We start from the raw sequence: 12,231 nt of genomic DNA, 5'->3' as shown, positions 1-12,231 counted from the left end.
CGAATTGATATTTGCACTTCATTATAAGTGCGAACAAAGCGCAGATTCCATTTTACGGAGTTTGCATTTAAAAAAAAGTACACAAGATGCCGAAATAGTCTAAATTATATATGATTCATTGTAGGAGAAGTAGAAATATATTTGGTTTTTGCTTGAAAGCTGGCTGAGTTGAACATTAAAATCGATTGAATCACTTTTGATTTCTCGCTGCCTTTTGTGTTCGCTGCCGTTGTATTTATTGTTTATTTGTCTTTGGCATCGCGAAGCCAGGCACATGCTAACAATATTAATTAATAATTTTGCTGCTGCCAGTTCTGGCTAGGGGTAGCTGCGATAAAGATAAAGACCGATGATAATGATAATGGAAATGAACACAATGTCTACTATGATGATGAGGAGAATCCATAACACGAAGCGAAAGAGATATACGAATAAATAAAAATAGCCCCCAATCAACAACAACAGGGGCCAAGACAAGTCAGGAATGAATAAACTATAAAGTGTACTGGTTGTTGTTGGCCACATATGTAGCCGCTCCAACGTTCTGGCCGATCAGAAATTTTATAAATGCCGCCGTCTGTCCAGAGCCGATTTACAGTTTGCCATTGAACCTGGTCGTGCGTTCGCCAAATCATCGAGCGGTTGAATTTCGTGCTGCCCTCACCCATAGATCCATATCCAAAATGCTGCTGCTCCAGCTTGGCTGCTTGGCCATGTTCTGCTGCCTGGCCAGCGGTGCCTCCAATTTCCGTGAGTCCTTGGGCGCCCAATCGAATCAATCCAGTGCGTTGCTAATTGGCGGCTTATCCTTGCAGCTCCCGAACTGCCCCGCTGCCATACGGGCGACACCAGCTGCATCATCAACGTGTCCCACATGCTCATCCGACAGCACGCCAGGACCGGCTATCCGTCCGCAGGATTCCCCCAGGTGGAGCCCTTCCTGGTCAAGCGCTTCGACATCTCCGACGGACGCACTGGCTCCCTCAATCTCAAGCTCAACTTTAAGGACGTGAATGTGGAGGGTCTGTCCAGCGTGAAGTTCGATAGAGCTGTGTGAGTATCAAGTGAAATAATAAGTGATTCCCTGTAAGGATTACAGCGCTCCTTTGAAAAGGGAAAAAGTGAAAAAGAAGCTACATCAAGTTCTATGATTGAATCAATGCGTATCCCATCAATACAAATAAATTAGAGATTTAAAGTTTAAATAATATATTTTTGCAGTGGCTTCGGCGCCGATCCTGCAACGAGCAAGTTTGAGATGTACGGATCGTTTCCCAAGATCGTGCTGAAGGGCAAGTACTTGGCGGATGGACGCATCCTGATCCTGCCGATTCGCGGCGATGGCGACGCCGAGATCGTGCTGCACAATCCCAAGTTCTCGGTGAAGTTCAAGCCGGGCACCCAGGTGCGCAATGGACGCACCTACCTGAGCGTGGATAAGCTCAAGGTGCTGGTGGAGCCACAAAAGTAAGTGCAGCTCAGATTGGTGTCCTTTCATGTTAAGCTGAAACACATTTGTAATCCCCCAGGATGAACATTCGGCTGGAGAACCTCTTCAATGGCGACCAGGCATTGGGCACCAACCTCAATCAGTTCCTCAACGACAACTGGACGGAGGTGTGGAACGAGCTGCACCCCTCCATCCACGTCGCCATCGCCGAGATCATGAAGAGCGTCCTCTCGCAGCTTTTCAAGCGGTTCGCCTACGAGGATCTCTTCCTGGATAACTGATCGAGAACTAGTCGTCCGCCAACCGGCATGGGCATTAGGCTAAGTGTACGAGTATTTCCTCACCAGCTATTCACACACATGTGGCGTTGCATTCCGGCCATTGACACATCATCATCGTATCTGCTAAGCTAAGCTTTAACTTGTAGAATAAACAAACATCTAAGAAAACTGGTTGTGCTTCTGCGGGGGGCCATTGTTGTTAGCTCAAGCGTGGATCTCGGTATTTCCGCACAACTGTCGCATACACTTTTTGGCCAGCAATCAGCTATCAGCAAGCAGCTCACGTGATGGAACGATTGATTCGGAATTAGCATGACAAAGGCAATATTGCTAGCTATGCTGACTACAGCTGTGGGCAGAGGTGTAGTTACGCAAGTATTAAGTCCAACTGTAGACAAATCCAGAAGAGAAAATACTCTGTATGATAAGAAAGATGAAGATACATACTACAAGATCTGTACATGTATTTCCTTTTTGGATGCAACTAATTTTCCCTAAAGTGCACTGACTTATTCAAGCATATGGTATGATCTATTAGGCTTAGAGTCAAGAAATTTTGGAGCTTCGGATGCTGCTGTTAAAACATGCCACAAAAATCGAGATAGGTTCATATAAATAATATAACCAAATGGAAGTGCTAGCAGTGTGAGCCCAACTGTGCTGTCGCTTTTCGAACTCATTGCGGTTCCACTGGCCAAGTTCAAGAGTAGCCAACGGTAAAGCTGCACTCCCAATCCCAGGGAATCGGACACCCGGTTGGCCTTGGGTCAGTGAAAATCTTCCACGAGTCAATCAACTGCAGCGAATCCCAGCGAAACAAGTTGCTTTTGTTCTCCTCCACGGGGGCTGGGCCCCAAAGCGGGACACTTGCTCATTAAGTTAACTGAAGTCCAGGACCTGTTCCCAGCTCCACGAGCTCAACTGCCCTTCTTCCTGCGCTCCGATGCCCATGGAAGAACTAACTAAAGAACTGGTGGTCACGATGACTGCGTTGTTTTCGCATCTCAATTGGGCTATATTTGGAACTGGCCCTTTTGTAAGTTGCCACTTAGCTTTGTTATAGGCGAACTTAATAGCACGACTTTTAATTGGACAGAATCTGTCTGATACTTCAATTGAGGGAGCGGACTCTTCATGTAACCGATCGATGAAGATTGAACTGAATAAGAAGATTTGCTACATGGTCTACTTGCTATGTGAATTGCAGCTTACTGACCCCATTAAATGTTATATAGTTTATAATAAATGTTATGTAATTTTAGCAAAGCTCTTTTACATAATACATTCTGATGATTCAGTTGCTTTTCGTTATTTGATGATGCTGAAACGAGCTCTAGAATTGACAGCAGACGATTACGCCACAGATAAAAGCAATATCAAAGGTTGCCATTAGACGTTATTTGAGTTGCACTTAGTGGACCACTATAAATACTAGATGAAAATCCCGTTCGTATTCAGTAACTTAAAGTTATAGACGTGTTAGCATGCTCGGAATCGCTTTGGCAGTCGTTTTGTGCCTCTTTGTGTCGGTGGAAGCCAAATTCCGTAAGAATCGATTGAACAGCATACGGAAATATGTAAAAAGTCCTTTAACACAAGACTTAAGCCTGTCCAAACTTAGTTGAAATCTGGGAAACTCCGATTCCTTTTCATCCTAAAAAATCCTTTGTGTACCCCGCAGCCGAAGATCCAAAGCCGTGTAAGTACGGCGATGGCGAATGCATCATGAAGCTGTGCAACACCTTGTTCAGCGAAAGCTCTTCGACGGGGGATACTGGTCTGAACCTGGAGCAGTTGGATCCCCTGAGAGTGGACAGCATGGTCATAAGCCAGGGAGAGAGCTCCAGTCCCGTGGGCATAACGCTGACGTTTACCGACAATTTGCTGTACGGCATCAAGGACCAACGGATCGTGAAAGTGAAGTAGGTGCAGGCAGACACACACACACATGGATATGAAGTGTATAGGTCGTACCTTGATCTTTGCAGGGGATTCGGAAGAGATCTCACCGCCAAGCACGAGGTGAAAATTGTCACGAAAACCTTCTCACTGGTTGGACCCTATAGCATCCAGGGCAAGGTACTGATTCTACCCATCAGCGGAACTGGCCAGAGTAACATGACTATGGGTAAGCTCTGCTACTTGAGTTTCCAGAATTCGAGGCACTACAAATGCTCTCCAGTTAATGTCAGGGCAATCGTTAGCTTCTCGGGCAAGCCGCTGGAGAAGAATGGGGAGACCTACTTGGACGTTACTGACCTGAAAATAACGATGAAGCCGGAGTCCAGCCACTACCACTTCAGTAATCTGTTCAATGGCGACAAGGCGCTGGGCGACAATATGAATGTCTTCCTCAACGAAAACTCGGAAGCCATTTATAAGGAGACGGCTAAGGCAATTGACCGATCCTTCAGCAAACTTTACCTGGGCGTCGTCAAAGGAGTGTTCTCCAAACTGCCGTATGCCAAGTTTTTTGCTGACGACTAATCAGCTTTTTAAAGTTACTGATCGCCAGCTCTAGTTGAAGTTGTTTGCGTACTGACAGTTAGAAGTTTTTAGGCTAGCAATCATCATTAGGTTTAATGGAGTTCGTGATTCGCATTCGAGTGTGGGAACCAGTAACTACTATCAAACTATCTTAGCGAAATATTCTGTAAGTGTTGTGTGGCAATAAAAGTTATATATAGTTAGCACATTGTAAATTTTAATTGCTTCAAGAAATCGTTGTAAAGTACCATTAAAATTACGACTAATTAAGTTATAGAGTTTAGACTGTGACTGGAACGGAGACTTTAAAGATCAAGGAAAGCCTGAAAGTATGTGCTATTTCACCCGATCATTCAGTTAATCTCCATCTGGAAAAAGCAGTTACATTAAGAATGCTCGAACCCCTTGGTAAGCAATCTTTGTTGACTTGGCCATTAATTAAAAGTGTCGAAAAAGGCTGAAACGGGAATTAATGTGCGTATTTGGGAAGGCCGGTTCAATTTGCATACATATATCGAGCAATTGCATCCAAAACGTGATTAGGAGCGATGGGATGGACGGGGTCGATGCCTGGCCTGGTGGGACTGTAACCCAACGGGTTCAAGTTCAAACTGGGAGTTCATTAAAGGGAATCGTAAAGTAAATTCGCCGGCCATAACAAGCCACTTTGCCGGACAGCCAGCCTGCCGGTTTGGCTTATAAACCATTTAACTGACTCAACTGCTGGCGGGCTAAAGTCAAATTCTGTCACGCTGAAACGCAAAAGCGGTTTACGGCAACAAAAACATGATGCATTTCAATTGACGAAAGTGACTATATAAGTGCCATGTCCGTGGCTAAATGGATCAGTACTCAATTGTGTTCGCGGCCAGCAATTATGGAGCTAACTCTCGCCCTCGTCCTGCTCTTCGGATTTTGGTCCACATATGGACATGCCTCCGATTTACGTGAGTTGCACAGCCCTTTCCCTAATATATGTACACATGTTCCTCAACCGCCAAGCCCCAAATTGCAGCCTCGGGCATCCAGAGGTGCGCCATCGTGGACGAGCAGTGCCTGGAGAACGGGGTGAACTACGTGCTGAGGAACTACGCCCAGAGCGGCATCAAGGAACTGGGTTTGATCCCTCTTGATCCGCTGCACGTCAAGAAGTTCAAAATTGGACGCAATCCGCACAGTCCGGTCAACATCGATCTGAGCTTCCACGAGATGGACATCTTGGGTCTTCACCAGGGAGTTGCGAGGCGCGTGAGGTGAGCTGATCTCTATTTACAGCATTTGGTCCTTTCCTAACTTTATCCTGTTTCAGTGGATTCACAACTGATCTCAGCCGCCCCATTGAGCTGGTCATGGATGTTCCGGAAATTGGAGTCAGAGGACCCTACTCAGTGGACGGAAGAATACTAATTCTGCCCATTACCGGCAAGGGCAATGCCGACATCCGCCTCAGTAAGATTTGACTAATAATGCTTGGAAATGTACAACCTTAAGTGTATTTTCCGAATCCACAGCTAAAACGAAGGTACGTGCTCTGATCAAATTCAAGCCCATCTCCAAGGGCGATCATCAAACCTACGCCGAGGTGGTGGACATCAAGGTTGAGCTGGATCCCTCCCATGTGACTTACCATCTGGAGAATCTGTTCAACGGGCAGAAGGATCTGAGCGAGAACATGCATGCCCTTATCAACGAGAACTGGAAGGACATCTTCAGTGAACTGAAACCGGGCATTGGAGAGGCCTTCGGTCTGATAGCCAAGTCTGTGCTGGACAGGATCTTCGGTAAGCTGCCGTTGGAACACCTCTTTGTAGTCTAAGACCTTAGTACAAACACTTTAACAAGCCGAAACACAGTCGTGAATATTTATTTGAGTTTCAAAATACAAATGCAAAGCAAATAGTTCTCTGGCAAGTTCCTCATACAAATAAAACGTAGTTGCAAAATAAATTCAGGCACTGAAGGATTTCTTATCGCTAGACTTTAAGTAAAATAAAGATTTATAAAAGTGAATAGTAGCCTCGTTTGTAAGTTTGTCAAATAAATGTGGACACATTTAAAATTTTTCGTACATTTTGATTGTTGTGTCTTGGATTGTACAAATTTGTAATCAATAAAACCTAAGTTTTACTTTATTTTGATTGCGGTTGTATCGATTTTACAAATACTTTTTAAATAGCTACATTTTATATTCAAGAATATCCGTTATATCCGTTAAAAGATATATACGAAATCGATTTCGTTTGAATTTGATCGCTTTGAATTATGGAAATGCTTGTTATACTTTTCTTTCAAAAATATATATGTATATGCACCCATGTAAGGGGTATTATTTTAAATTGCCCATTTGTAGCCATTCTTTTATCGATTTACTCAGCTGCATTTTAGCTTCTGAAACGCGGAAAACGTCTGCTGTGGCGAGGCGGCGATGATGGCGCTTCCTCAAACTCCTCGATCTCCTCCTCCGACTGTGACTCCTCATTCATGTTCACTGCGCCAAACTTTTGTGGCCCGCAAATGGCGACAACACTGGGCGGGAAATAGGTCTCCGGACTCGCAAGGAGAGCGGTAAGAAACTCCTCGTGCTCCATGGCGCAACAGACGGCACCATCCAGATTATATCTCTTGGCGATGAACAGCTCCTCCACACTGATCCCACGCGGTTTTGCGGCCCTCAACTCGGCACCGGCCAAAAGAATGGCTCGCTCGGTCAATGACTTGTGGCTTTCGGTCATGGCAGCCGAATAGCGATGCTCAAGATCCATTTCCCAGTTAAACACGTGCACACTGAGATGCGCAGCCTTGAGCCACTCGCGCAGGCCAATCAGCGAACTCTCCAGTCGCTGAGCATTGACTGTAAATAGTAGAATCGTTGCAGAAAAAACTGAATGTCTGCTTAAACAAAGATTAGCTTACACTTGGCTGAAGTGCTCAAAAAGTTTCCGTTTCGATGGCGCATTTCGATGCTTAGAAACCGCTTAAAAGTCTGCAAATAGGATGCGGAACCCTTAAGCAATTTGTCACACTCGTTGTACTTATCGAAATCAAAGTGACGATTTGTCTCCAAGGTGCGGCGCTGCTGACCAAGAAAGCGCTCGACTTTGGTGCACAGCACCTGCAGTTGGTAGCGCACATTCAGGCTTTTTGGCATCAAGCTCTTGACCGGCATATCGAACAGGTAATCCGAGGGCATTGAGTTTTGGCGCGAGAAGCCCAAGTCGGCGGCCAGGTGATCATGCAAGGACCTAAACAGATTCATCAAACGCAACACGGCGTTGTGCTCTATGCTATTGGTTACAAAAAGGGGCTGTTCATATGAGCTATAGTTGGGGTACACTACACAAGACTCACCAATCGCCGTGCAGACCAATCAGACGCAGTTTCTCAATAGTTATGGGCTGCACCGAAGACGAACCGTCTTGGCAAGACTGGTTCCACGCGTTCTCCTTCTGCAGCTGCTCCTGCTTTGGCCCGGTAACCAACAGGAAAGCTGGCGGAACTGGGGGTGCTCCGGGCCGCGATTTCTTGGCCGGAGCACCACCGATTCTGAACTGGCGTGAACGCTTCTGCAGCTGTTGCAAGCATGCCAGGCCGTGGAATTCGAGGCGCGGTGCAGCGATGTCGCACAACCGGAGTCTACCGAAGTTCTCCTGCATTTCGGACAGGACGCTCGACGAGCAGCTGGCACCATCTTCGTCCGAGTCCTCGGAGTCCCAAGTGGACTGCATCGGGGCTTCGTTTTCATTGCATTCCAACATAAAGGCCAAATGCTCCTCCATCTGCCTGAAATTGAGATCCAATTGCTGGTCGTCGTTGCCCGCAGGACCCACGTCACGTGCATTAAACATCCTTTCCAATCGAAATCACTCAATTTACGCGATTTTTTTCAACTTTTTTAATGTGTATTCTGTGACAGTTCTTTTTACCGTTTAATTTGGCGCGACGCCACGCAGTCTGCGATTTCAGAAGGAAGAGGAAGAATTGTGGCGTCCGACGCTTTGTTATTGGGTTATCGATAACATATCGAGTTCCGTCACAGGGCTGCCTTCGCACCAAGGAGTATTCATGTTATGGTCACCTCAAAGGGTCATTGACCCGGTCTCTTTAAAGAAATTTGAAATGAGAAGCAAAATTTCATTACGAACTTTACATTCCTAATTCGAAATACACCACACGTGGTGGGCAAAACACAATCCAAATGTATAATTGATTTTATAAAAAAATTGCTACAATTTATGACACCTACATCATAGGTATTTATTGGTTTTTGTATAAAGAATGACAAAACATTAATAACCAATTTGAAATTTTTATTGTTCCATCAAATGTTATTTAACTTGACAATAGAGAGTTAGCAATAAAAACTTATTCCCATTTTCTTATTGTAATTGATTTTCTAATTTTGAAGGTAAGCTTTTAAAATTGCGGGTATGTTCAGAATACAGTATGGCAGCCCCACTGACAAAAATCTGGCAGCTCCGTCCATTAGACTTCCTTAGCGCTGGCACAACCCAATATACATTATACATTTTTTGGTTCGGAGGTTGACTAGTTTAACAACGTGACTAAAGAAAATGCAAGCCCCGAATCAAACTTCAATAAGCATTTCAACGAATAACGAAATCCGCTCCCTAGCTTGATTTATTCCATTTTATTTATTTTGGCGCTCGGCCAAATAAATGTAAATAAAAATATCCAAAGATTAGATAACTAATGCAATGCAATACATTTTTTGAATGAATGCCGCCTAATGCCCAATCTGTAGAAGCCTCGTGATGTTAGCTTTCACAAAATCCCGATTTTAAAGCCTATGAAACATTCTTTATTGTTGTGAAGTCAATCAATCGTTAGATCTAAGCATAACTAGTGAAAAATTCCTGAAGTTTTGCCGCACAAAAGGGTATTTGCACACACAAGAGCTTCCACATGAGTTGCAATATGGGCGGTTGGTATCGGGAAACCCAAGCGATCGAGCTCCACTATCTATCCTGTTGGCAATTATCCACTTTCTATAAACAAATACGACAAGAGCTGTTTTTTTTTTCACTTAGCCGACCACAACATCGTTAATTCTTTAATTCACAAAGCACATTGAACCAAAGGACCGCAGCAATTGAATTACAAGCTTTCTCTCGTTTGGGTTCTGTGGTTTCTTTACGTTTTATAGTTTTTATTAAAAAATTAATAATTTGTGGTTCATCGCGAGTCCCATTTTACTGTGGCTTCCTGCGGAAGGAGCAGCCTGCAAAAAAGACGAGAGTTTTAAGTTAATTGAGAAGGAACATTGGTGCACTGAGCATGCGGAGCACATACCTTCTGTCAGCTTGGCGCGTCCTCCAGTCGGCTGGCACAGAATGGTTGCGCATCCGGCGCAGACCACGACGCCCTGGGCGTGGCTGAAGACGGTGGTGATCCTGTAGCAGCCGGGGCACTTCACGTCCATGAAGTACGAGTTGGGGTGCTGGACCAGGCGCTTCAGCTTGTGCTTGCGCTTCTCCTCAGCGGGCAGAGGGTGCAGAAGATCTTTTGCTAGCTGCAAGTCAGATAATCAAAAGTTCAAGGATTAGAATAAATTCAAAATAAATTTATTATGATATAATCATATAGATGAGTACGGCCAAGTGTGATGGAGCACTTTGGCCTAGTTAAACCTTTTCAGATCCTAGTCACAAGTAGAAGGTTATTTGGCGCCAAAGAAGTTGGTCCAACCTTGATAATAAGAAGTACCGCACCAATAATATAATAGCTTGCAATAATCTATATTTTTGTTTTATAAGATTATAAGCACTGCGATCACCAAGTACTGGATTAACAATTAATTTAAGAAATAGTTCACAAAAAAGGTTAGAACTGAATATATTGTTGTAAGGCCACTTGAGGATTTTCAGCCAGCCAATTGCCACATTTTCTCGCGGTGTATCAACAAATGCAGAGCCCAGGCTCCAGGCAACAACAACATAAATTCGCCAATTCGTGTTCTAGGTTATGTGCAAGGATACCCGTCAATTTCACATGGCAGTGCAATCAATTCCCCGTAAAAGTCCCAAGAACTCCATTCAGTTTCACTTGGCCATTTCACAACTGTTTGCAATTTCACTGGCGCACGCCATGCGTGGCTTGTAACGCACACATTCAATGGAAGCGGGCCAGACATTTGTTTTACAGCCTTTACGGGCGGTTTTTATCGGCCCACACTCGCTCCATTCACACTTGACACTTTGGCGGTGACAACCGACCGCTTTTGGTTGTCATTCGGTTGAGTTTTCTGTGTTTAAAATCAATTTTAGCGCAATTCGGAACCCACCGGCATGTTTTTTCTTTCACAGCTAACACGGAAAAGGAAGTGGGGTAAATCGCAGCCAACTTAACTTGCCCGAAAATGCACTAAATAATGCTGAACAGCTGAGCGGTGGCAACCCTACCGCGCACACTATCCAACACTGGAATGTGTGTTTTTTGAGTTCAAAATTTCTGCAAATAGAAAGATATAATAGGAAAAATGGCAAATATTTTATAATAAGCAAACGCTGCACAGTCGATATTGGACATAAATAAGTTTTCTATCATTAAACTTTTCGTGTAATTGTATTCTTCACTTAAATGTAGCATAGCTTCTTTTTAAGACTAGGGATTGTTTAGTACAACTTATCAGATAAGCATTAATTATAATGACGAATATCTAAATTTGTTTTCACTTTCTGCTTATCGAAAGCGTAAGATCTTGGAAAATTCTTCAACTGATTTTTGGTCATACTGAAATAAACATTTTTTGGCGCCGGCTAATTGTTGCATTTATCCCAAGGTAGAAATATAGAAATATGCGATCTGTTACCGAGCCCGATCACAGCATCCAGCTTAATGAAGCCATCCAATGCTACGAGATCTGCACCAATGACTTTGCCTACAACCTAATCGCAGTGGCTTTCAGAAAACACTTGAGTCTGCTGCTTGTTGGACTGCCGGTGGGTGTTTGTTTATACATAAAACCAGTAAAAGTTGAATGATTCTGAATGGTTACCCCTTAATCCGCAGGAGGAGAGCGGCGAGTTCGGGTACACACACCTCCAGGACTTGGACCTGGCCGATAAGGAACAGCTGTGCGTGAGTGCACTGGCCTTTTCGCCGGACACCTCGCTCAACTGCACGCCCAACAATGTGACTTTGTGTGCGGCCAACGGCAGCCAGCTAAAACTATTCCGCACCGATCTGGGCCAGTTCAGCACGCTCCAGGTGCTCCGTGGGCATGCGGACTACGTCAACGATGTGTCCTGGGTTTGCGAGGGCGAACTGTTGGCCTCCGTCAGCGATGACTTCACCTGCAGATTCTGGACGACGGCTGGCGGCGGGGAGAATGTCATAACCTTTTGCCTGTCCTCCGCTGGAATGTCTGTCAGAAGTCACCCCGAGGATCCCAACAAGGTGCTTGTGGCGGAGAAGAAGGGTATGCTTGCTACGATTAGTGCTGGGCATGTGGTGTAACTAAGGAATCTCCTTGCAGGCATCATTCATCTCTACAATGTAACGATCAAGCAGACAGTCATCTCAGTGGAGTCGCCCAAATTCCCCCTTATGTCTGCTGACTGGGCCCACAGCAACAGGCTTTTCATCACCTCGCTGGCCGGCGGGGATGTGGTCACCTGGGATCTGAACAGACCCTATGTGCCCGCGGATGTCAAGCAGGTCCACGAGGATTGCGGCCGCGTTGTGCGCTTTGCGCCTGGCAGCTCCGAGATGGTCATTGCCATGATCATCGGGCTAACACTCAAGGTGTTCGCGGCCAAGTCGACGGTTCCTTTGCTGGAGGCTTCCCTGAAATCCTACGGCGGAATGGTCTGGCACCAGCGATTGCCGTACATTAGTGCGGTCTCAGATAGGAAGCTGCTCTTTTGGAAAGTGCAAATGAAGTAATTTATTAAAATAATATAAATAATAAACAAATGTCGTTAGTGTAAACAAGTTCAAAGCTTATGGGGGCATTCTTTAATTTTTTATTTAAAGCCGTTCTATTTGTTAATT

General features: G+C 44.9%; 6 protein-coding genes across 9 annotated transcripts; 4 read left to right on the top strand and 2 right to left on the bottom strand.

Moving 5' to 3' along the window:
• The first annotated feature begins 453 nt into the window (after positions 1-453).
• LOC6555381 (protein takeout) lies at positions 454-1,899 on the top strand. The gene is made up of 4 exons (XM_001981807.3): positions 454-750; positions 816-1,053; positions 1,222-1,467; positions 1,530-1,899. Exons 1-4 carry the CDS (start codon positions 684-686, stop codon positions 1,729-1,731), a joined length of 753 nt encoding a protein of 250 aa, XP_001981843.1. The 5' UTR covers positions 454-683; the 3' UTR covers positions 1,732-1,899.
• A 1,279-nt stretch (positions 1,900-3,178) lies between these two features.
• Positions 3,179-4,439, top strand: LOC6555380 (protein takeout). Its single transcript, XM_001981806.3, has 4 exons — positions 3,179-3,276; positions 3,413-3,653; positions 3,720-3,859; positions 3,914-4,439. The coding sequence occupies exons 1-4, from the start codon at positions 3,216-3,218 to the stop codon at positions 4,216-4,218; spliced, it is 747 nt and encodes a 248-aa protein (XP_001981842.1). The 5' UTR covers positions 3,179-3,215; the 3' UTR covers positions 4,219-4,439.
• Positions 4,440-4,539: 100 nt separating this feature from the next.
• On the top strand, positions 4,540-6,279 carry LOC6555276 (protein takeout). The gene is made up of 4 exons (XM_001981805.3): positions 4,540-5,165; positions 5,234-5,471; positions 5,528-5,667; positions 5,730-6,279. Exons 1-4 carry the CDS (start codon positions 5,045-5,047, stop codon positions 6,032-6,034), a joined length of 804 nt encoding a protein of 267 aa, XP_001981841.2. The 5' UTR covers positions 4,540-5,044; the 3' UTR covers positions 6,035-6,279.
• A 320-nt stretch (positions 6,280-6,599) lies between these two features.
• LOC6555275 (protein bag-of-marbles) lies at positions 6,600-8,385 on the bottom strand. Its single transcript, XM_001981804.3, has 3 exons — positions 7,567-8,385; positions 7,132-7,502; positions 6,600-7,069 (listed from the first exon to the last, which is right to left on the bottom strand). Exons 1-3 carry the CDS (start codon positions 8,061-8,063, stop codon positions 6,600-6,602), a joined length of 1,338 nt encoding a protein of 445 aa, XP_001981840.1. The 5' UTR covers positions 8,064-8,385.
• A 962-nt stretch (positions 8,386-9,347) lies between these two features.
• On the bottom strand, positions 9,348-10,622 carry LOC6555274 (40S ribosomal protein S27). The gene is made up of 3 exons (XM_001981803.3): positions 10,520-10,622; positions 9,529-9,748; positions 9,348-9,457 (listed from the first exon to the last, which is right to left on the bottom strand). The coding sequence occupies exons 1-3, from the start codon at positions 10,523-10,525 to the stop codon at positions 9,429-9,431; spliced, it is 255 nt and encodes an 84-aa protein (XP_001981839.1). The 5' UTR covers positions 10,526-10,622; the 3' UTR covers positions 9,348-9,428.
• A 27-nt stretch (positions 10,623-10,649) lies between these two features.
• On the top strand, positions 10,650-12,164 carry LOC6555273 (nucleoporin Nup37). 4 transcript variants are annotated; one of them, XM_026980415.1, is made up of 4 exons: positions 10,650-10,794; positions 11,022-11,177; positions 11,248-11,656; positions 11,714-12,164. In XM_026980415.1, the coding sequence occupies exons 2-4, from the start codon at positions 11,034-11,036 to the stop codon at positions 12,121-12,123; spliced, it is 963 nt and encodes a 320-aa protein (XP_026836216.1). In that variant the 5' UTR covers positions 10,650-10,794; positions 11,022-11,033; the 3' UTR covers positions 12,124-12,164. The 4 variants fall into 4 exon arrangements, with proteins under 4 accessions (XP_026836216.1, XP_026836205.1, XP_026836213.1 ...); XM_026980404.1 differs by having other exon boundaries at positions 11,018-11,177; XM_026980412.1 differs by lacking the exon at positions 10,650-10,794 and adding an exon at positions 10,842-10,928.
• The last annotated feature ends 67 nt before the right edge of the window (positions 12,165-12,231 follow it).

The sequence above is a fragment of the Drosophila erecta genome, unplaced genomic scaffold (assembly GCF_003286155.1).
Source record: "Drosophila erecta strain 14021-0224.00,06,07 unplaced genomic scaffold, DereRS2 tig00000000-arrow-pilon, whole genome shotgun sequence".
Taxonomy (NCBI): domain Eukaryota; kingdom Metazoa; phylum Arthropoda; class Insecta; order Diptera; family Drosophilidae; genus Drosophila; species Drosophila erecta.
Note: the sequence above shows the minus strand (reverse complement) of the source record. Positions and strands in the feature narration are given on the sequence as shown.

Bases quoted from the DNA above. Each gene is read 5' to 3' on its own strand.
- LOC6555381 (XM_001981807.3), top strand. From the start codon at position 684: ATGCTGCTGCTCCAGCTTGGCTGCTTGGCCATGTTCTGCTGCCTGGCC. The intron at 751-815 runs GTGAGTCCTTGG...TTATCCTTGCAG, and splicing joins CAGCGGTGCCTCCAATTTCC to CTCCCGAACTGCCCCGCTGC. The intron at 1,054-1,221 runs GTGAGTATCAAG...ATATTTTTGCAG, and splicing joins GTGAAGTTCGATAGAGCTGT to TGGCTTCGGCGCCGATCCTG.
- LOC6555380 (XM_001981806.3), top strand. From the start codon at position 3,216: ATGCTCGGAATCGCTTTGGCAGTCGTTTTGTGCCTCTTTGTGTCGGTG. The intron at 3,654-3,719 runs GTAGGTGCAGGC...TGATCTTTGCAG, and splicing joins CAACGGATCGTGAAAGTGAA to GGGATTCGGAAGAGATCTCA. The intron at 3,860-3,913 runs GTAAGCTCTGCT...AATGCTCTCCAG, and splicing joins CCAGAGTAACATGACTATGG to TTAATGTCAGGGCAATCGTT.
- LOC6555276 (XM_001981805.3), top strand. From the start codon at position 5,045: ATGTCCGTGGCTAAATGGATCAGTACTCAATTGTGTTCGCGGCCAGCA. The intron at 5,472-5,527 runs GTGAGCTGATCT...ATCCTGTTTCAG, and splicing joins GGAGTTGCGAGGCGCGTGAG to TGGATTCACAACTGATCTCA. The intron at 5,668-5,729 runs GTAAGATTTGAC...CCGAATCCACAG, and splicing joins CAATGCCGACATCCGCCTCA to CTAAAACGAAGGTACGTGCT.
- LOC6555275 (XM_001981804.3), bottom strand. From the start codon at position 8,063: ATGTTTAATGCACGTGACGTGGGTCCTGCGGGCAACGACGACCAGCAA. The intron at 7,503-7,566 runs GTGAGTCTTGTG...TGTAACCAATAG, and splicing joins ATTGGTCTGCACGGCGATTG to CATAGAGCACAACGCCGTGT. The intron at 7,070-7,131 runs GTAAGCTAATCT...TACTATTTACAG, and splicing joins TTTGAGCACTTCAGCCAAGT to TCAATGCTCAGCGACTGGAG.
- LOC6555274 (XM_001981803.3), bottom strand. The intron at 9,458-9,528 runs GTATGTGCTCCG...TCTTTTTTGCAG, and splicing joins ACGCGCCAAGCTGACAGAAG to GCTGCTCCTTCCGCAGGAAG.
- LOC6555273 (XM_026980415.1), top strand. From the start codon at position 11,034: ATGCGATCTGTTACCGAGCCCGATCACAGCATCCAGCTTAATGAAGCC. The intron at 11,178-11,247 runs GTGGGTGTTTGT...CTTAATCCGCAG, and splicing joins TGCTGCTTGTTGGACTGCCG to GAGGAGAGCGGCGAGTTCGG. The intron at 11,657-11,713 runs GTATGCTTGCTA...ATCTCCTTGCAG, and splicing joins GCTTGTGGCGGAGAAGAAGG to GCATCATTCATCTCTACAAT.